Source organism: Salvia splendens, chromosome 1 (assembly GCF_004379255.2).
Source record: "Salvia splendens isolate huo1 chromosome 1, SspV2, whole genome shotgun sequence".
NCBI lineage: Eukaryota > Viridiplantae > Streptophyta > Magnoliopsida > Lamiales > Lamiaceae > Salvia > Salvia splendens.
Genome location: NC_056032.1, coordinates 39,457,117 through 39,480,777, shown reverse-complemented (window position 1 = coordinate 39,480,777; position 23,661 = coordinate 39,457,117). Strand labels below are relative to the sequence as shown.

At 36.5% G+C, this 23,661-nt stretch overlaps 1 protein-coding gene across 2 annotated transcripts; it reads left to right on the top strand.

Annotated features, from left to right (window-relative positions):
• The first annotated feature begins 7,766 nt into the window (after nt 1-7,766).
• Nucleotides 7,767-9,507, top strand: LOC121750956 (protein FAR-RED ELONGATED HYPOCOTYL 1-like). 2 transcript variants are annotated; one of them, XM_042145642.1, is made up of 3 exons: nt 7,767-7,989; nt 8,731-9,221; nt 9,308-9,507. In XM_042145642.1, exons 1-3 carry the CDS (start codon nt 7,970-7,972, stop codon nt 9,406-9,408), a joined length of 612 nt encoding a protein of 203 aa, XP_042001576.1. In that variant the 5' UTR covers nt 7,767-7,969; the 3' UTR covers nt 9,409-9,507. The 2 variants fall into 2 exon arrangements, with proteins under 2 accessions (XP_042001576.1, XP_042001587.1); XM_042145653.1 differs by having other exon boundaries at nt 7,769-7,989; nt 9,323-9,507.
• Nucleotides 9,508-23,661: the final 14,154 nt, after the last annotated feature.

The following is a 23,661-nucleotide window of genomic DNA, read 5'->3' as shown; positions in this document are numbered from 1 at the left end:
TACATTGGGAGACTACTGATTTAATTGTCTTCTTTCTAGAGTTCAAGATTTTAATTTGTTAGAAAAAAAAACTATAAATTTACATAAAATTAATGGTGCTGTATTGTTCTCTAACATAATCAATTTTGCAACAAAGCCTCTCGAAACAATGTATAGAATTATTCAACAACCTAATTAGGAAAAAAATACGAGCCCATCTCAGAGGAGCAAAGAAGATTGATAGCATCAATACTTGGTTGGATACATCACATATATACTCTAGTATTAAAAAAAACTTTTTATTGCTCATAGATATCTACATGGAAAAATCTTTTTACACAGCGCACAAGTCACGGTTCACCAAAGTGACCAATAACGAAGCCATAAATTTTATATTGGAGGCCCAAGTCTTATGTATTTTTTAATGTTGGCATCTTGAAAATTGCTGCAACAATGGGCAATTGCAAGAGATGTAAATGAATAATGAGAGGAAAAAATTAGAGAATGTGTAATAGAAATTAGAAATATATATGCTGGTTATCGTTAGAAAATAAAATGCAAAACTAAGACTAAAAGTAAATAAAATAGTTGTGGGAGTGAAACTCTTGAACATAAAAGTTTAAGAAAATAAAACATGGAAAAAAATTGATTTGAAGACTTAGATCATGTTTGGTTGACGGGAAAGTGAAGTTGACAAGGAAAATGATTCCTGGGAAAATGAATCCCGTTAATATGATTCCTAATAACTTTACTTTCCTATGTTTGGAAAATATCAAGATTTGAAATTTTATACTATTTGATTTAAACACCAAACTAAAAATATACTCCTACTTATTACTATTTTTACTTATAAAAAAGAATAATAACATAAAATTTTTAATAAATTATTAATTACAAATGATAATAATTATATTGTTATATTTATTATTAGTATAAATATGCACTATTCATCTTAATATATAATAATATAATTGTAATTATAGTTACGTGGAGTATTATAATCATAAATGATTATAATAATAAATATGATTATTATAATTATAATATTTACGGATAATATAATTGAATAAATTTTATAAGTTAAAATTTCACTACGACTTTATTGATTAATTATTAATTTATAAAATAATTATTATTAATTATTATCATATAATTTGTACTATTTTATAGTTATATTTTAATTATTTATTAAATTATTAATTATTATTATGATAATTACAAATATATATAAATATTATAATAATATAGTTATGATTAGGATAATATTAATTATAGTTATTTATATACCGAAATTAAGTATGATTTATAATTTTATGTCATTTTTAATACATTGTAGTAATAATAATAATAATAATAATAATAATAATAATAATAATAATAATAATAATAATAATAATAAACAATTGTAATAATAAAACTATACTTATATTGCATTAAATGTGTAAGAATCCTAAAACATGGATAAAGAATACATAAGAAAAGATAGGATTCAGAATCCTGGAAAGTTGTACTAACTTTTCATATTTTTGGATTCTGATTACTTTATCAGTTTGATTAAAAACCGAAACAAACACAAGAATTTAAAATTTAAGGAATCAGATAACTTTCCCAGACAGAATTCTGGCAACCAAACATGGCCTTAAAGCTTTAAACTTGGGAACCTAATAGTGTAAGAAAATAAAACAAGATTGATTTGTAGGCTAAGGGATTCGACTCGGGGAACATAAAAGTGTAAGAGCATCCGCAACGGGAGGACGATGGCACGCCCGATGGCGAGCATCGTCCGCGCCATCCATCGTCCGCACCCATTGCGGGTGCGCGCCATAGGGCGCGGACGATAGTCGCGCCCTATACTTCGGTCGCGGAGGATAGCGCGGACGATGGCCATCGTCCGCCCCATTGTGGAGGTCGCGGACAATCGACCGCGGACGATGGCACGCGGTTTCGTTTTTTTATAAATACCGTTCATTTGTAACATTTCATTTCACGCGATTTCATTTTCGAAACTTATATTTACATAATTACTACGAAATGGATTCAAGCCCCAATAGTCCTACGTTTAGCGCAGGGGCGCATTGGCCGGGTACAGAACCCGACGATTATCGTTCGTTCGACACCAACACCCATTACGATCCCGATTTCAGTACGGAATCGTATGGGTTGTCTGACATGGAGCCGTCTCCGCACCGCCCAACCGCAGCGGCCGATTCCGACCCCGCCGCGACCGCTTCCGCCCCAGCCAGAAATAAGCGGAACCGGCAGCGGGCGGAGAAGTTGCCGCCTCCCGGTGATTGCGATGAGTACGCCCCCGGCCGTACGAACTACAACGACGACGAAACTCTCACTTTGGCCCGGTGTTGGGTACATATATCGGAAGATCCGATATTCGCGAACAACCAGCGACAGATCGCGTACTGGGAACGCATCGCGGACCTCTAAAATTCGGTCAAGCCGCCGACCGCGTACAAGCGCAAGAGTGAGCAACTCCGCAAGCACTGGGATCAAGTCAAGAAGCAAGTGAACTTGTACGCGGCGGAGTTCGAGAAGTTCACGCGGTCACTGGTGAGCGGCGAGAGCGCGAGCGACGTGCGCACTAAAGCGATGTTGTCGTACCGGTCGATGTTCGGCGATTTCAAGCACGAGGCCATCTGGGCGCTCTTGAGGGAGAAGCAGAAGTTCCAAGGTGGAATTCTGCACACTGGTGCGCCAAAGAGGACGAAGGTCACCGAAGTTGGTGACTACACGAGCAGCGGCAGCGGCAGTCACCCGGTTGACCTCAACCAGACGTACGTGGATGAAGGGAGTTACGGCACACCGGTGTCCTTCCGGCGTCAAGGCTGCGAAGGCCAAGGGGAAGGTGACCGCGACCTCATCGTCGACCGCTGCAACCCAAGCTCCGGTCTCGGTAGAGCTCCCGACCCAGACGGCCACCGCGTTTGAGTCGTTAGCAACAGCGTCGATGGCAAGGACGATGTTGCAGACGCACAGGGACCTCAAGAAGTGTACCGACCCCGACGAAGCTGAATATCTCCGGGCGTTACTCGATGAGCTGCGTCGGAAGTTGGGAATTGGTCCGACTTAGTTTTTTTTTTATTATTAGTTCAATGATGTAACTTTTTTTTATTAAAACTTCGCCGTTTGTTATTTAGACCGTTTTTTATTTACTCGTTACTTGTTATTTGAAAACAGTTAAATTAATTAAACAAAACAATAAAATGATAATGTGGCGCACCATAGGGCGCACCTTAGGGCGCCCCATTGCTAATGCTCTAAAAGAATAAAATAAGGAATTAAAGGGAAAAATGGGAATTGTAGGTGAAAAATAAATAAGGATAAATAAAATAAGAAAAAAGAATAGGATTTGTAGCTTAAGGATAAGTAAAACAAGGAAAGGGAAAAACAATTGTAGGCGAAGGATAAATAAGGTTAAATAAAACAAGTAAAAAAAACGAGATTTGTAAGCTGAAGGATAAATAAAGCAAGGAAGACATGAGATTTGTAGCCTCAAAAATACGAACTCGTGGCAATATATAAATATAATACTTAATAACTTCATTGGCCGGGGGCCACTGGCCCCCCCTGCCTCTTCGTCCCTGCATCCAGAAAATGAAACTCATGGATCAAGCATAACGATTAATTAATGATAAATTTTTTAAAAATATTTATTAATTAGCACTATCTTTTTTTGTGCGCAATAATTGATCATTACGAGTATCTATACCTTGAAAACAACTCATAATTCTTTCACATTAAAACTATCAATAGGTTTTCGTAATCAAGTATCAACAACAATCTTATTTTCATCCATTTCAACCTTGTCCAAATTCCTATCAATTACAAAATTATTTTCAAATTGTTGTGCTTCTTTGTTCAACACTCGCTTCTTTTCCAAAAATCTTATCCGTTAACCTTAAATTCGCAAGTATTTATTACTCCCTCCGTCCACCATTAGGAGTCTCATTTGAGTTTGGCACGGGTTTTAAGAAATATAAAGAAAAGTAGGTGAGAAAAGATAGTGGAATGTGAGACTCATTTTTATATATTAGTTTTATAATAGAATGTGAGTGGAATGAGTTAGTGGAAAGTGATGTGTACCTACCATTTATAGTAAAAGTGAACCGACACTTCTAATGGCAGACAGACTAAAATGGTAAACCGAGACTCCTAATGGCGGACGGAGGGAGTATTAGTAGAATATTAGAGATTTTGACATTATATTCAAGATTAACTAATGTTGATAAAATTTTAATATAACTATTCAACATAAAATATTAAAAATTATAATCTTTTAAATTTGTTATTAGTAGAAAATTTGACTTCAAATATTCATTATAGTCAACGTGATATAATATATACTACTAGCACTTATTAGAATTTAATATTAAAATCAAAGAATAACTAAGCAATAAAAAAAATGTAACGTATATGAACTAATAGAAAGAAAAAGTAAATGCATGAGTTAGAGAATTTTGGCCGGCAATTTTATTCAATTCAAGGTATAATACCATGCAAAATTAGTGACAAGTGTCAATAAAATTAAGACAACCTTGTAAATTAAAAAGAGGAGGTTCGCAGTCAATTTTTCTTAAGAAAGTAAGAGTTCATGAAACAGAGAAAGCAAATAGTACTTCCTCCTTTCATAATTAAGGTCTCATTTTAATTTTATGTGTTTTAAGAAATGTAAACTTATAAATTAAAAAGTCAATGAAATAGGAATTTCATTTTTGTACTATTATCAATTTTATAATGAAATATGAGTGAAATGATTGTGTGGAATATGAAATTCATTTACAAAAACTAAAAATAAAACTTTAAATTGTGAGTGTACTATAAAGAAAAATTGAAACATTTTTTTGTAAAAGAATGAAATATTAATGAATCGACAACTTAATACTAATGGACTTTTTGCCAATAAATTTTGTTATGCATTTCAGACTTTCAGTCTAATAGCTAACAACATCAGCTTTTGCAATTCTTGTTAAGTGAACGTCTTAGAGCATCGATAACGCTACGGGCCGGGCATCAAATCGCGAGTCCCGGCCCGCCCTGCGTGTTAGACGGGAGAGAGTTGCGGCCTGGGCCGGTCTCGGAGCCGCATTTGCGGCCTAGTGACGGTCCCGGGGTCCGGCCCGGCTGCGCGTTAATGGGTAGGGGACGGGACGCAACGCGGCCCTGCCCAGGGTTATTTCGTGTTCGGGCCGGGTCGCAACGGAATTTTTTTTTTATTTCAATTTTTTTTATAAATACTACTCCGTTCATTTTCATACACATTCAACTTCATATCTCTTCCTAAAAATCGAAAAAATGCCTCCTCGTCAAAGATTGTTCGAAGCTCAAATGTCCGGATTGTTAGCAGAGGCGGTACCGGCAATCCAAGAAGAAATCAACAACGAAGTGGAACGCTACCAAGCTGCTATCCAAGCTTCGAACGAACAACAAGTCCGGGTACCGCGTACTCGGATGTATATTCACCGAGACCGTGAACAAGCTGCCTTGCGGCTTTTCACGGATTATTTCTCTAACATCCGCGATGGAGTGATCAGATGTTCCGTCGCCGGTTCCGGATGCGGAGGCCTTTGTTCCTACGCATTGTCAACGCAGTTGTAGCTCGTGACACGTATTTCTGCCAAACCACCGATGTTGTGGGCCGACAAAGTATATCGACGTTGCAGAAATGCACGTCTGCCATTCGCCAACTCGCTTACGGAACTACATCAGATATGTTCGATGAGTATCTCCATGTAAGCGAGCCTATTGGACGGGAGTTCCTAGCCAGATTCTGTCAGGCAGTCGTCGAAGCATTTAAGGATACATACTTGAGAAAGCCAACGACCGACGACGTTAGGAAGTTGGTGAACTTGCACGAGCGGACCCACGGCTTCCCCGGGATGCTTGGCAGCATCAACTGTATGCACTGGTAGTGGAAGAATTGTCCAACGGCTTGGCGAGGACAATACACTAGCGGGCACAAGGGCACACATCCCACGATTGTGTTGGAGGCCGTTGCCGACCAACGATTGTGGATCTGGCATACCTACTTTGGTGTCGCGGGGTCCAACAATGACCTCAATGTGTTGAACGAGTCTCCATTGTTCAACGACTTGTGTGCCGGGCGAGCGCCGAACGTAGAGTTCATAGCCAACCACCGTCGGTATAGTATGGGGTACTATCTAGCAGACGGGATCTACCCTCGATGGCCCGTGTTCGTGAAGACTATCACATCTCCCACAACCGATCGGAGGGCATTGTTTGCCCAAAGGCAAGAGGCGGCTCGGAAAGATGTCGAGCGTGCATCGGAGTCCTCCAAGCAAGGTGGGCTATCGTGAAGGGAAGGCCCGTGGTTGGCAGCGGTCACTAGTTGCCGACATCATGTATGCATGTATCATAATGCATAACATGATCGTTGAGGACGAGGAAGAACAGCTCCGCAAAAAGTGGAACAGCTCCGCAAAAAGCGTGACGGGGAACAGCTCCGCAAAAAGTGGTCTAGGATTTTGACGGCCACCAAGCGGTTCGTGGGCATATACGAGAACAACCTGCTCAATGCTGAGAGTGGCCGAAGCGAAGCCGACGTGAAGGCACTGTCTATGAGCCAATTCAACACGGAAAACTGACCGAAGTTCACAATGTGGGAGGAGTATCTTGTTCTCGAGCACTGTCCGAAATTCAAGGCCATTTGTGCGCAAGAGCGGGCAGGAGCTCCCAGGGCGAAGCATACTAGACACAACATAGTCGGGGACTACTGCAACGGCAGCGGCTCGCAATCAATCGACCTCAACGACGAGCAAACCGAAGAGCCCTCTGCTACACACTCTAGGCGCCCACGCCCTCCGGAACAACAGGCCTCTATCCGAAGCGCTAGAGTGGCTGGAAGTTCCTCCCGCCTATCGTTGGCCGCGTCTGGATCGCACATCTCGCAGCCCGCCCCTATACCGCAGCCCATGGCCCCTGGTCCCCACGAGGTCTTGAGGGAGAACCTAGATGTGCAGTTGATGCAACATCTGCATGATAATTGCCTCCGCTACGAGACCGCAACCGACCTGGTCATCAAGGGTATATACTGAAAACTCATAGGTCGGATCCAGCGCCGTCTAGGCTTGTCTGATGAGGATTTGGCAGGGGCGGCCGGCGGAAGCGGGGGAGACGACGGAGAAGAGGGGGAGAAATCTGACTCCGCCACCGAGTAGACGGTGGTAGCGTTTTTATTTGTATTATTTTTAAATGTTCGTTGTAAAATTTTCCCGGTTCTATAATACAACGAATATTCGGTCTCAATTACCTCGTTTTTTAATTATTTACATTCTGATAATTTTTTATTATAATTGATTTAAAATAAACGAAAATAAAATTAAATGAAAAGTGGATACAAAATTTTGGGACTATTGGAAGTGTCAACCTTATAGCTACGAATAATTTTTTTTGTGGGCGCGGACAAATAAACTGAGGTTGTGGACAAAAAAGGGAGCGGGGCTATTGGGGTTGTCCGCCTAGTGGATACTCTTATGCATTTCAGCTTAATGGGTAACAACAACGCCTTCTTCGTCTAACATAAATTTTGTTTTTAAATCAATTTTGTTCATAACATGGATGTTGTTTTAAATAAATTTAGTTCATAATATGGATGTCATTTTTAGAACATTTTAGTCATATGAGACTTTTATATTTTTAATCAGGTCCTTCTATTTCTAATAATTGAGATTTGCTTTCTAATTGTGAATCAAAGATTAATTACTTTTATTCTACTCCTAAGCTATAGATATATACTCTATAAAATATATCCTCCATTCAGACAAATTCATTCACCTTACGAGAGAAACAAACCCTTTAAAAAAACGGCGTTGAAATTTTCGAGACAGAGTCGTAATCAAACCGGCACCATCACGTTCCCACTCCGATGTCAGAATCGCAGTTTTCTTGTCATTCATCTTCTCGTAATTTCTAGTTCAAGAGACAGAGAACCTAGTTAGTTACTCTGCATCTGCGCATCACCATGGAGGCTCAACCAACTAGGTACTCCTTATTTTCTTCTTCTCTCTGTTTCTTGATTTTCACTCTTCTTACTCACAATTTGCTTCTTTATGACCTTTGATTGCTCCTTATTTTTCTTGATCTTGTTTCTGTTGTTGTTTTCTGTGATGCAAATGGTATGTATCTACTCAACATTTGATTATGTAATTCAATTAGGGTTTGAAACTGTGAAAGAAACAAATCATGGATATTTGATTTTGTTGAATGCAAAACAGAGAGTTTGATTCTGTTTGAGAAGAATCTGATCCATGGGTGGGATCAAAAGACTTGCCCTAATTTGTCTTCATTCAATCAATGTAGTAGGGATCAGAAGACTTGCTCTGATCTGATCACGAGTGTTTAGGGTTTACGTTGCTCTTCAATGTATCGTAGTATTATTATATACTAGTATGCAAGAAGAAGTTTTTCAAGACAAATACTTTGGAAATTAATAAAGCCCTTTTACAATTGAGAACATAAATCAGGTTAAAGATGGTGTCTTTAGGCTTTAGGTCTATATATGCATACATTCTTGATGGGGGCAGCATGTTTCTTGTATGTTGTCAATGTAAAAGAGCCATCTTTGTGCAACCAATCTTGCTGATGCTGCTGTTGCTATTGCTTGAATATGGTGTGTTATATCTGCTTATGCTTCTTACTAGCCGCGGGAGCTGTTTTCGTATTCTAGTCCAATGGTTTGGTGTGTTTAGTCAAGTTTAAGATTGATTGTTTTCTATACACCAGCATTGCTTCCTTGAAGAAGAAAAGAAAACAGCAAGATTCACAGCCGGAGAAGCATCTAGCAAAGCATGTTTGTCGAGAGAAGGTAGAAGGCGATGAACCTGCTAAAGGTTGCGAATCAGAGCCAGAATCCACAAACAGCAACAGCTTCCATAGCAACTGTGAAGACTCGTTCATGTGCAGCGATGATGAAACTGATGGAGGGTTTCAAGAAACTTGCACGTCTGATGAGCCCACTACCTCATCTGCTAGTTGGGCTGGTACCTCTTCCGGTGACAGCCCCTATTCCTCGGAGAATATAAGCACCAGTGAGCCAGAGTCCTTGTCCATGAACGAGGATCAACATGATCAGCACGATGTGGGATTCAGATGGGAAGGCCACGCTGAGATCGAGCTGTACACGGATAAGGAGCTAGAGGATCTGCTCTACTCGAACGGGGCAGCCCCCGGTGGTACCTTTATTCTTTCATCCGGAAGGTGGTCTGTCGATCAAGGTGAAAATTTTGATTCATCAATAAAACTTAATAAATTTTCTCTTCTTTTATTTAGATTTTGTTGATTCTTCATTTTAGTTTTTTAGTATGTTGTTGTTCAGGTGCAAGAGCTATGCAAGAGGAGGGTAAGAAAAAGCTGACAATTGATAATGAGTTTGAACAATTTTTTTCTATGCTTATGCTTTAGCAAAAAATTTAGTTAGGATCTTTCAATCATGAATTAGGAATAGTATTTGAATAATTTCTGTATACATTTGAGATTATCAACTAAGATTGTTTATATGTATAATGTTGGTGGCTACTTATGTTTAAGAAGTAGTGGGACTTGGCATGGGATCGTTGACGGTTACTGATTGAGAAAATGGGAAATGAATTTTAATTTAGAGTTTCGTGGGTTTTATTTAAGTGGGAGAAGTGGGAATTTTTAATTGAAAATGGGTCACTATTTCATTTATAGTAATATGATTTTCAAATTCACTTTTTATCTTTAATTTTGACGTACTACTATTTCTTGTGCTGGGGATTAGGAGTTGAGATTTGATACCACAAGCTTCATAGATGGGTCGCAAATTGGAGATACAAAATCTCAATATTTTTTGGTTTATTTATATTTTGATGGTCAAGATTCAAAGCCTCAGAGGACCAAGTCAACAATGGCACCTATATCCACTGATCCACATACAAGTCAAAAATGGCAACTTTATTCTGTTGGGCTTTGAATTTAGTAGTACTACATTTTCAATTAAAAAAAGCCCAATTTCATGCCCAAACGTGAGGAGGTTCAGTTAAGCGTCTGACAAATTTAAGGTAGAATATCCATGTTATAATAATGTACTATTAATATGCAGTTTATTGAGCCCAAATGTGTGGGTAGTTCACTCATAATTACAATATTCCTTATTCAATAATTTGAGAAAATAATCAATCATCTTGACCACTGAATATTTTGTATGTCAATGACTATTATGCTAAGTACTTATCCTAATTGAAAATAGTGTTATCTCCACTGGGACAGTTGGAAATCGTGCTGAGGATGAAGGTTGATGTGCTAGATTCTTCTAGAATGTACAACCATTTGAAAGAAATCAAATTAATTTCAATGTTTTTTCTCTAGATCCTAGAATCAGTCACACAAGAAACGAGATACTCCATAAAATAGACTATTAAAAAATTTTACGAAAATGCTCTTACAATAATGGTAAATATTGATGAGAAATAAGAATCATTTTAGCATTTTAATTTTGTTCTACTGTAAAATGCAAGGCATAAATGTGTTCGAACATCATTATTTAGAAGCATAAGCTTGATACTTATCAATTTACCACTTGTTTATCAAATTTGTGTTTTTTTTCCGTTATTCTAATTTTTTACGAACAAACCAATTCTCATTGGATCGATACAGCACATATCATTTCTCAGCAATTATACCAAACATCCTCGCATGTAATCATATGCAGTATATTTTATTAATGTTACATTTTTTTCCGAATCATCAAATTTATAAATTTTATAAAAATCAAAATCACATTTCAATAAAAAGAAAATTGGTGACGCGGAGACTACACACCAGCAATGGAGACAATATGAACACACACACAACACAACGTCAAATTTTGATGGGTCACCATTCTTTTGTTAGTACTATACCCCATTTATTAAAATTGTAGTATTCCTCAACCATATCTTCAAATTGTGATTGTGAAAGCTGGCAAAGTTATTTATTGGCTTTGATTCACGCATTGAATTTCAACACGTAGCAGTACATATCTATCAATGATCTAATATTGTAATGAATTGATTTTAGATCTCATCTCATAAGTAGTGTAATTTAGTTTTTTTTTCTAAAACAATCGTAATATAAATGGTATAGAGACACTGAGACACCACGCACTACCTAACCAAAAAATGCTAAAAAAATTGAAAATTGTGGCCGAGTTTTAGGGGATAGTATGATTGTATCCTATGATTTAGGCCAGTAATAAAAATAACTGAGTTCAATTGATAAATTTATCATACTATATAAATTAATTTGTGTGTGATAGTATTTAGTGTTCATGTTGCTCAAACTTAGCTTAGTTAAAACTCGTTTATACTCATCGAATAGGTGTTAAATCAGTCGAAACATAATTATCAAAGCTCTATGTTAAGGAATCCTTAATATTACTATGAAGATGTTGATTGAAATTGTATATTCTACTATATCAATTCATGCCATTTGTAAAACGTGGCTAATTTATTTTCAAGGCCGTGAACTCTTTTACAGATTTTATTTCAGTATTTTTTATTTGATCCCATAACTATTTTAGAAATTAAATACTCAGAATGTAAGAAAAGAAAGAAAATAAAATAAAAAGACTAAAATGAAAGGAGATTTTGTACTGTATAAAAGCTTGTGTGTGGGCGTCCACATATTTAGCATATTATAGATTTAATTAATTACTTTGACTTAGTATTTTAATTAGTAATTAAATTGATTAAATCATAATTAGTGTTTAATTAACTCCTAATTATCTGGCAGCATTTTGGGCCAGTGGCCACCACAAAACGGATTAAATTAACAGAAATTAAAAAATGAAGTTGAAAATAGAAAGTGCAGTAAAATTGCGAACTGAAACAAGAAAAAACAATGAGCCAAAGGGATGTGTAAATTGTAAAATGGTGGGAGCTAATACTGATAATCATTAATGACACCCTATTAGTACGGGATTAAGATTCACTTACTATAATCTCCTACTTAATCTACTATCAAATTATCCTCGGAATAAGTCAAATTATATAGCACACCAAACAACTAAGCAATCCCCATCTATGTTAAAGAGATAACTGCATTAGTGGCCAAAAACATAGTACGGTATATAAACAACAAGCACATTGAAGGTGTCATAAAATATGGATTCAACAGTGCAGAATAACTCAAAAAAAGCCTAATTTACAACTTGGAGTAACATTTAAAGTTTAGCCGGAAAACAATACTCCCTCCGTCCCGGATAATTTGTCTCATTTTTCCATTTCGATCTGTCCTACATAATTTGTCACATTTCACTTTTATCATTTTTTGTAGTGGACCACATATTCCACTAATTCATTCCTACTCACATTTTATTATAAAACTATTATATAAAAGTAGGACCCACATTCCACTAACTTTTTCAACTCACTTTTCATTACATTTCTTAAAACCCGTGCTCGGTCAAAGTGAGATAAATTATCCGGGACGGAGGGAGTATTTCTTAATTGTACCCTTTTATTCAACTTTTCTACTATTATTTTCTTGAATTTGTTCGCCATAAATTAATAATAGAAAACAATTTGGTTTGGGGGTTCACTTTATTGAGACACAATTAATAAATAATATTGGGGTTTAATTTATTGAAACACAACTTAAATTAGTATTGTGATTTATTTCTATTATGTATATTCGATACTATTTTCATAGAAATTAATCATGATTATCTACTTATATTTTTCTTGTATTTATTGAGCTATAATTTCATAGTATATTTTCTACTTTTGAAAAGTTCATGTACAATAAAAAAATAATTATTTAATGTTATATTTATTATTACGCCCAATTCCACAATGTTTAGTTCGTGGATCCATCACTAAATCAATGCCATGCGTAATTTGTATTTTGGTAGAAAATAATTTCGATTAGTTAAAATTCAAAATCAACCATCTGGAAAATATTGGGTACTAAAAATAATAAAGGATCGGGTATATAGAGTTGCATGTGGAAAATATTTCGTTTGTAAAATCAAAACTTAAATCATAAATTGATGAGTTAGTCCTTCTAGAATAAAATTGTTATAATTAGTCCTTCTAGAATAAAATTAATGTACCAAAGATGGTTGATTTTAAAACCATCTGGAAATCATAAATTTTCGTCTTAGGTACATTAATTTTATTCTAGAAGGACTAAAAATATTTCGTTTGTAAAATCAAAACTTAATGTACCAAAGACTTCATATACAACGGATATGAATGTGTTGACATTTTAATGTCATCATTTTGATATTTTTAATACACTGCATTGATGAGTTAACAACTTAAGAAAGTTAGCAATTGATCACGCCTCATATCCGTTATATATGAAATCTTTGGTACATTAATTTTATTGTAGAAGGACTAATTATAACCATTTAATGTTTCGAAGGTGATGCCGACGACGGAAGTGGAAGATTAAATATACTCCACGTTTTTAAATCGAGTGGTTATTTTTAGTTTGTTTGTCAATTCTATTGTTCATATATGTAATCATATAGTACTATTTCACAATCTATCTTATCACTTAAAAACTAGTAATTGTTTGAAAATTATATACAACGTTACCCAGGGAAGGAATTGCTATATTACTAACTAAATAGTTAATTGTTAACTATAATTAAATAATAATCATTAGATATTCAAATCAATGGCATAGATCATCAGCCTCGTAATGTTAGTACGATTTAAAAAACGTCAATAAGGGTATTAAGGTTAATTTACAACAAATTAATTGTAACTAACTTTTGAAAAATATTTCATAACTTTAAAATGCATATAACTTTCTCGATTTAAATTATTATATCGCACAACATATATCAAATTAAAGATAATTTCATAAGGATTCTAACGAGATCTCACTTGCATATGTTCCGATGTCAAAATTTGAAAAATTCAAAATTTTTCATAAATTTCATTAACATCTTTATATCAATACACAACACATAATATATCAATACAATACATGTACAATGTCAATATTAAATTTTATTGACATTGTCATATTTTTGTGTTGATGTATTTTATACACTGTATTGACATTGTGTTTCTAAACCCTAAATTTGATAGTTGCTATTATTTTTTAATATTAAAAAATAAAAAACAAGATTACACATGGCAAATTGCATATAGTCTTAAATTAGTTGTAGTTAGCAATTAAATGATGAGTTAGCAATTGATCACTCCCCACATTCCCAAATCCATAATAGATAATTAATTCTGAAAACATATTTCATTTTTAACTAGTTTATAAATTCATATAGAGTTTAATTATTAATTCAAATGTATAGTTTATTAGTCTACAATTATAGTTTAATTGAACTGTAATCGGCATTAATTTATTAGTTTGTCGAAATTTTGATTTTTTCTATATCAACTGTGTACTACTCCCTCCTCCGTCTCATGTTACTTGCACTCTTGCTTTTCGGCTCGTCACAAACTCCTTACGCTATTTAAAACAACCTCATCCATGCTCTTTGGATGTGGGCCCAGACCCACATTTATTAATTTTTGACTCCATGCTCTTCCCTAAGAGCACAACACCCACATTCATACTCTTCCGCAAGGACATGCTCAAGGGTCCCACCATTCCATTATTTAATTTAAATACTTCAATTACTGAAAACATTTCTACAATATAAAAATACATTAAAAATACTCGAACTACTATTACAAATTTAAAAAATATAAAAATTACATAATTAAATCCTAAAAAATAAAAATTACATACTTAAAATCCTAAAAAAATAAAAATTACATAATTAAAATCCTACAAATTAAAAATTACATGATTAAAAATACCCCCGTGGAAGACTAGTCATCTGACCCTATCCCCAATATTTTTCGGAGACCCTGTATCATTGCCAAATGTGAATCAAGTTGCTCGGGAGTCATCCGAGACCTATCGGCCAAATTGAGTTGAGCCAAAAGGGTCCACAACGAGTTGGTGGGGGTTGAGGTGGCACAAAGGAGCGGGAGCAGGGGCGGATGGAGTCGCGGCGCGACGGCGGTTGGCCGTCGCCTTCTTCCTTCCTTGCGGCCGGCGTTGGGAACTGCTCGGGGCGGCATCGGGGCTATCCAAGTTAGCTCCGGCAAGCTGGCTAGCCACCTCATCGAAGCTTTCGTCGGATAGGGATAATGACCTAGACCGTTTGTTGGATGAGTTGGAGGAGGATGATAAGCTTCCCATATACTTCGAATTTCTACGCACCTGCTGCCAAGCGCTGAGGTGCTTGAATGGTTTGTAATGCATGGATTGGTAGGTCGACATGGTGGTCGTGATGATGTCAGTCTCGCTCGTGCCACTCCCCGCCGACCGTTGTTCCTAGAGGTAATACCCCTATAACTTTTGGATTTCTTTGTTGGCTCTGAAGATAGCATTGCGCATCATACTATCGTTACGATCGATGGTTCCCTCCGGTCGGTTGGCATTGTACCGGCGAGAGACGCGCCACCAAAACCTCTCCCCAGTTTGGTTCGTGCCGGTTTCCGGATCTTCGGATATTTCCAAATAGGCTTTGAACATCTTCTCCATCTCCGGCGGAGTGTACACGGTGCGGACGTGAGGGTCACCACCACGACTATGAGTAGGAACACTACGAGGAAGAGAAGGAGGAGCACCGGGGTTGTCCTCCGGAGTTTGGGAGCCGCTCCCTCCCGATCCTTGTTCGGGTGCCCACCCGTATCGCCCATCAGTGGCATCTTGCTTATCCACTGGATAAGGCCGGTAGCCACCCGGAATTTGAGAACCTTGGGTTTGAGGAGGAGGCAAGAATTCCGTATCCAGATGAGGGAATGGTGTTGGGTTGAACCATTCGTGGTTCCATCCGCGGGAGTCGGAGGGGTGATCGCCGGAGTCGGACATTTTTTTTGCAAGTGTGAAAGATTGAGAATTGATGAGAGAATTTAGATGAGAATTGTATAGTGTGGTGTGAAATTTTTTGTGTGGAAATGAGGGTATTTATAGATGAAAAATGTGAATTTTGGGGGTAAAAATGAAAAATAAAGTAAAAGTGAAGAGAAAACGGATATAATTTATTGGGATGTGGGAAAATATTTTTTTTTAATTTTAAAACGATTTTTAAATTAAATTCGAATTTTAAAAAATAGAAAAAGCCAATGGCATTGCCGTTGGCCAATAGAATGCTGCCACGTCGCCCTGCTCAGCGGCATGGACGTGCTCGATATATCGAGCAGCGCCGTGCCGTCGGCACGAGCACAGCGGCAGATATGGGTGTGTCGCGCCGTCGGCACGGACGCGGTTCGTCCCATCGAGCAGCGATGGGGATGCTCTTATAGTTTAAGTTAGAATTAATGCATTTAATTAATATGTTAGATTAAGTTAAGAGCTTCTTTATTAGGTGATGTCTCATTACACTTAAAATTTGGATTATCCACTAAAAAAGATGATTTATAGCGTCAACGTGACGACGCCCACTCGCAGGCCGGCGAGTGGGCGTCACGCCTAGCACCAGCGCGTGCCAACCGTCCCTCCGGGACGAGACCGAGACGCATCCATGCAATGTTGTCTCGTCTCTCCGAGACGAGATAGAGACCGCAACGAGACACGTTGCGGATTCTCTAATATAATTAGATTTGTAATTGTAGGATGGAGAGCTCATAATATTTTGGGACCGGCCAAATAATGTTAAACATGCCAAAAATTGAAAAGGAAAGAGCAAAAGGCGCGTACAATAGTACTGGTACAGGCTGTACACTGTTTAAAATTTTGCAAGAAAATAAATACTGTAATTCATATCAAGGCTGTCAACATTTTCATTTTTCAGGAATTCCCTAATTTTAATTCACTATCATTTTCATAAAAATACAAGAGCTCAAAATTGATCGAACGATCATGTCGCATCTTAAATGTTAGTATGTGTGTTTTCTTTTTCTTTTACAACTGTGCTTATTTCTGAACCACTATCCAAACTTTAGTTTTTGTTATGCGACCCTCCAAAATTTCACTTATGACATCTATAACCCATTTAGGACAACTGTCACGAATACCATATTTCTTAGTTAAATAACTTTTGCCACATACCTTTTGAAATATTCTTATTATAATTAACATTCTCAATATTGTTAGTTGAATATATCTGTTGGTTGTTGTGTACCCTAAAACAACTTGTGACAGTGAGCAAAATCAAGACAACAAGTGTCAAGCAAATTATAACATTATACTAGTACAACAAAGCTTTAATGCAACACCTAAAACCAACATATTGAGACCATTCCCGACAATAGAGCTAAAAACTAAAATACTTCGACAAATCAACACAAAATCAATAATCCACTACATATCAAGCAATCAATAGAACACTGCAAACATACCACACAATAAAAAAATGAGAGAAAAAAAAAAAGATGAGCAACCAAGAACCTGGTCCTATCATTGAATGTGGCATCAACCTTCATTCCATTCTTTTATATCTTGCCAAACTTCCAATAATTGTTTGACGGTGAGAGGAAATATCGTATACCGGTTTCTAATCCATAATTTAAACTGTCAAATAAGTCTTCTTTTCTCGAGCTCCTAGTTAGGCTTCAAACCTTGAAAGGTCACTTAATTCCGTATATTTCATGAGATGACGTAGAACATAGAAATTGGAACTTTTTTTTTCTAAAATTTGTGAAGAAGGAAGCTCGGCCAAGATTGAAACACATCAGGGTATCTTTAAGTAGACACATGGATACAAATTTGTGTTACTTTTAACTTAAATTTTATGGTTTTTATATCTGTACCTTTTGTATGGCCAATCCATTTTGTAAAATCTACATAAGAAATAAAAACAATAATTCCAAAGCAACATTGATAGATGGTTTATAAAATCACATGCCCATGAAATGTTGCGTTTTGATTGGTACATTTTAGAATCTTGATCGTGAAGCTAAAGTTTTAAAAGCCAATAGATAAAAACATGTGTTGGGTTTACAAAGCTAAGAGATCTTTGTTTTACAATCATGGTGAAAGACATTAACCAAAATAGTGCTAAAAAATTTAAGACTGCAACTTGTTTTAGTATGTCTAGTTAATGGAGCATTATTGGTCATAAGCTTCCAAAAATATTGCACCTTCTAGCAAAACTTTAAACAATACACTATGTACACCAATAATTCCATCTTCCACTATATAAATTTTTTTGTTATTTTTGTATCTTATAGACTATACTAGTATACTTTTGTAAATGTCAAATACTTAAAAACGAAAACTCCAAAGACAAATACAAAGCAATATATTCAAGCAAAAGCATAAAAATCAGAAAACTATCGAGAAGTACATGACAAGTGGGAGGTCATCTTGCAACTAGATAATACATAAAAGGCATACTTGATCACTTCTACTCACCATAGGTTGTCTTTCTTTGACCTCCTTGAACACTTCCAATTTCTATTGTCGTTCAAGTTATCAAATAGGAAATTTCTGAACAGTAGTATCTTTTTATACAAACTAGTATCACGCTCGTGCGAAGCACGGGTCATTTTAATTTCTTCATATTTATTTCATTATGCGAAATAAAATTTGAGAAATGATAAACAAAAGAATATTCGACATCCTCTTACTTTGGATTATACTTTTTCAATCACATTAACCCCACATGGCCACAAGAGTGCTTTTAAATGCTAACTTTTCTTAAAAATGTCAATACGATCACATTAAAATTTCAACACAAATTTGTGTTGGCATTTAAATATCAAACTTAAAATTAAAAAGCATTTTAATTCTGTGAAAATATGAATTAACCGTTGAGTTATAACTGCAGGAGCAAGTTTACGTTGCAATAATTTAAGATTGCACTGGTGAGACACTTCCTAGTCGAGCTTCATTTCATTGCAATATAGTGACCCTATACACTAAAAACCCAAACCTTGAAACCTAAATCATAAACCCTTAACTTTAAAAGGAAAACAAACACATCAAATACTAATCACTTTTTGTCCAGAGTCTTTATCCTAGCGGCAAGGAGCTTAGGCATTATTGTATGAGGTGACGAGTTCGAGTCCTCTTGACATCAGTTGTAGTTTCCTCATTGCTATAGGAGTTTATTTGTAATTTCCTCATTCATATATGAAATATGAAGTTAATTTTTAAAAATAAAAAAAAAATATATATATTCATCATGACCAACAAATGAGCCAAATATCAATAAAATTCTCCTTCCGCCCCAGTTCAATTTTACTTTGTTGATCACTTATTCTATTTTGGGGGTTTTAGATCTGTATTCGATATCTTACACTGGGTCGGCCTACTTGATAATCCTTACTGATAGTTGATGTTTTTTTACCTGAATCTTGGCTGTAAATCTGATTATATGTTCATATCAAGAAAGTGCAATTTTAATTAAAAAAAAAAACATGATGACATTATGTTTTTTTTAAAAAAAAATTGTGCAAATCTATACATATATAAAAGAGAGTTTTGGGTCAATAAGAGTGGCTCGATCGATACATTTGAATCCTAAACCATATACTAAACTCTGAACTCTAAACCATAAATACTAAACCCTAAACCCTATTAGCTTCTAGATTTGAGATCAATTAGAATGGCTCGATACACTCGAACCCTAAACCATTAATCATTAACCCTAAACGCTAAAGATTGAACCTGTTTAGCATACTTAAAGGGGACGTTTTATAGGTTTTGAATTTGACAGGTAAAAAGGAGGAAGTGAAAAGTTATGGTAGAGGCATCTATTTTTCACACACTACACTGGTCCGATTTTTAATCCTCTATTCGCCGGTTCACACACTATCTGGTCCGATTTTTAAAATATTATCACCATTCAAAACTTCTAACTACGCATTCTTTTGAAAAGCTAGATTAATGTAATGTATTGAGATAATTTATTTTATTTTGCATTGTACATCTTCAATTAATTTATTGTTAAACAAATGCTTATTTTTTTATTTTATCATTTTAAATTAGTACACAATTTTTGTTAATAATATTGTACCAAAAAATCAACTAACTCAACGAAGTAATTCTACAATTATTTCTAATTTTTAAATGAATTCAGTGAATACGATTTTATATTTTGAGATTAAATCCTAATACTCCGTCCATGTTTGAATTCCATAGTTTGGATAGATTATAACTTATTTATATCTATTAAACACTCAAATAACATGATATTTAATCTAATTAATCCATAATTATAGGGATAGATTGTGCCAAACTAATTTATTATAAATAGAATTTAATAAATATTGCCAAATTAAAAAAATTGAATATTGAGCGAAATAAGATAAAGAAACCCAAAATCATAAAACAACTAAACCCCAAAGACCCCGATAAGTAATTTCTTAACATCAAATAATTGAACAAAAATAAATTACAAAAATGTAAATTAAATAAACAGAGCTAAAAATAATCTCCTCCTCATCCATCTTCTCCTCCACATTTCACCGCCTGCAATTTCCAGCAACTCCTCCATGCTTCATTTGTTATTTCCGGTAACTTCTCAATCTTCTCAGGAGTAATGTTCATTTTCTTTCTTCCTCCAACAGCGCATTTGCTGGACTGTCGATGTGAAACCTTCAGTTCATGACGACGATAGCACGTCTGAGGCAGCAACACATGAGAATCACCGCACTTTTTTTTCACCACGGTCATTACAATTTTAATTAACAGAATTGGTATTTATAGAAAATCTAGTAGCTTTTGGCATTCTAATTCCTTTTATATTCTTCTCTATTGACTCTTAGTGATTCCAATCTAATTTATTATAAATTAAAGTAGTACTCCCTCCGTCCCGCTATGATGACACATTCCTTGGCCGGCACAGAGTTTTAAGAGTTATTGGTTAAAGTGTTTAATTGGAGAGATGAAAGGAGGGTGAAAGTATTAAAATAGAGAGAGAAAGAAAGATGGATATTTTAATAGGAGTGAAAAAAAGTTGTTGAGTGTATTAATTGGAGAGAGAAGGTTTTAAAAAAGGGAAATGTGTCATCTTAGTTGGGGCAAATTAAAAAGGGAAATATGTCATCTTAAGCGGGACGGAAGGAGTAATAAAATGGCATAAAAAATTTTAACCGTTCTCAATGGAAACTTTTTGAATCTGAATCAAATGTATGCAGAAGTTCAACCACTACTCATATTATTAGGTTTTATTGAATTAAATTTAATTCCAATGGTCATTGTCTTCCATTTATTAAAGAAATACATTATTAGTTACTATGAGAAAGTTTCAAAAAAGGGAAATGTGTCATCTTAGTTGGGGCAAATTAAAAAGAAAAATGTGTCATCTTAAGCGGGACGGGGGGAGTAATAAAATGGCATAAAATTTTTTTTAACCGTTCTCAATGGAAACTTTTTGAATCTGAGAGCATGCACAACGGTGGACGCCGGCCCCGCGTCCGTTCGCGCCGCTGGCAAGGACGAGGCTCGCCGCCGCTGCGCTCGCGCAGTGCCAACGAGCAGGCGACGTAGCGGCACGCGATTGGCCAACGGCATAGCCGTTTCCTTTGAATTTTTTTTATTTTTTTATTTAAAATTCGTTATTTAATTTTTAAAAATAATAAAAAAAATTAAAAAAATAATTTCCAATTCACAAAAATATGGCCGTTTTTTTTGCCCGTTTTCTGAATTTTTTTTATTTTTTTCCCCTAAAATCATCTATAAATACACACATTCATCATCCATTTATCACTTCAAATCATCTCTCATTCATAATTCTCATACAAACTATCAACACATTCATCCATCACTCAAAACCTCAAATGGATTTCACACATCTTATGGCGGAAGCGGAGCGCGAAGAACAAGAATACTACGAACAACATCGGGCCGCTTACGAAGCATATGTCGCGGCGAATACCCCCGCTCCTCCTCCTCAACGAACTAGATCAACTCGCCGCTACATCCATCGTGACCGGGAGAGAGCTCACGAAAGGCTCATTGCCGACTATTTTGCCGACCAGCCGCGGTTTCCGGCAGATTACTTCAGGCGCCGTTTTCGCATGTCAAAGCGCCTGTTCATGCGAATTGTCAACACATTGTCCGCACGTGTTGAATTCTTCCAAACAGGTCCAGATGCAGCCGGCCGGCAAAGTATCACGCCGTTGCAGAAGTGTACGTGCGCCATCCGACAACTCGCTATTGGGCAAACGGCCGACCTCTTCGACGAGTATTTGCATGTCGGTGAGTCCACTGGAATCCTTTGTCTAAAGAATTTTTGCGAGGGCGTTCGTTCAGCTTTCGGTGATGAATTCCTTCGGGTACCCACCACCGATGATTGCCAATGGTTGCTTCGTCTTCACGAATCAGTCCATGGCTTTCCCGGAATGCTTGGCAGCATTGACTGCATACATTGGAGGTGGAAGAATTGTCCGACTGCTTGTAGGGGGCAACACTTAAGCGGTCACAAACGCGGCGGTCCAACACTTATCCTTGAGGCGGTCGCCGACTACCGCCTATGGATTTGGCATGCATATTTCGGCGTTGCCGGATCCAACAACGACTTGAACGTGCTCTATTCTTCACCACTCTTCAATGATGTGATGAATGGTGTAGCACCGACGATCGACTTCACCGTCAACGGAACTACATACCACATGGGTTACTATCTCGCCGATGGTATCTACCCAAGGTGGTCGACTTTCGTGAAGACGCTCAGCAACCCGCACGACCCGAGACGGGTTCTTTTTGCGCAGAGTCAAGAGTCCGCGCGGAAAGACGTCGAAAGAGCCTTCGGGGTCCTTCAAGCCCGATTCAACATTGTGAAGGTCTCGGCTCGGCTGTGGTAAGTGAATAATATCGTTGACATCATGTTCACGTGTATTATCTTACACAACATGATTATAGCCGACGAAGGACCGAGGGCGGCTAGCTTCTACGACCAGGATGAAGCCGAAAGCTCAACCGTGAGGTCTCCCCCACACCGAGGTACGCATACGACGGTTGGCCAGAGGATCGAGACAAGGCACACAATGCGCGATACCCGAACCCACATTCAGCTACAAGAAGACCTAATCAAACACATGTGGGCGAAATTCGGCAACGAGTAGTGGTTTTTTTAATTTTAGGATTTTAATTATGTAATATTTAATTTTTAGGATTTTAATTATGTCTTTTTAAATTTATTTGTAATTTGTAATGTTATTTCGATTTTTTTAATGAATTTTCATATTATGGAAATGTTTTTGTTTGATTGAATTTTAAATTGAATTGTGCTCGTCCTTGCGGAAGAGCACAGCTGTGGGTGTTGTGCTCTTGCCAGAGAGCAGACAGGAATAGTGGCGACGGGCCCACAACCGTGCTCGCTGGCAAGAGCACGATTGTGGATGCTCTGAACCAAATGTATGTAGAAGTCCAACCACTACTCATATTATTAGGTTTTATTGAATTAAATTTAATTCCAATGGTCATTGTCTTCCATTTATTAAAGAAATACATTATGAGTATAAGGATTGGAATTAAATTTAATTCAATAAAACCTAATAATATGAGTACTAAATTATTGTATAAGGATTTTAAATGACACCAACTCTTCAAATCATCAGACGTATAAAATAATTAATCATCAGACGTATAAAATAATTAACGGCTGCATATTTTGAGCTAATTATTATATTTCATGGTAACTGTAATTAATACTCTCAAATTTTACAATATTTTTCAATATTATATACTCCTTCCGTCTTACAAAAGATGTCACACTTGTGGAATGACACGAGATTT

Excerpts from the sequence above, each read along its gene's own strand:
- LOC121750956 (XM_042145642.1), top strand. The coding sequence starts at position 7,970 with ATGGAGGCTCAACCAACTAG. Across the intron at positions 7,990-8,730 it reads ATGGAGGCTCAACCAACTAG|CATTGCTTCCTTGAAGAAGA; the intron begins GTACTCCTTATT and ends TCTATACACCAG. Across the intron at positions 9,222-9,307 it reads AAGGTGGTCTGTCGATCAAG|TATGTTGTTGTTCAGGTGCA; the intron begins GTGAAAATTTTG and ends TTAGTTTTTTAG.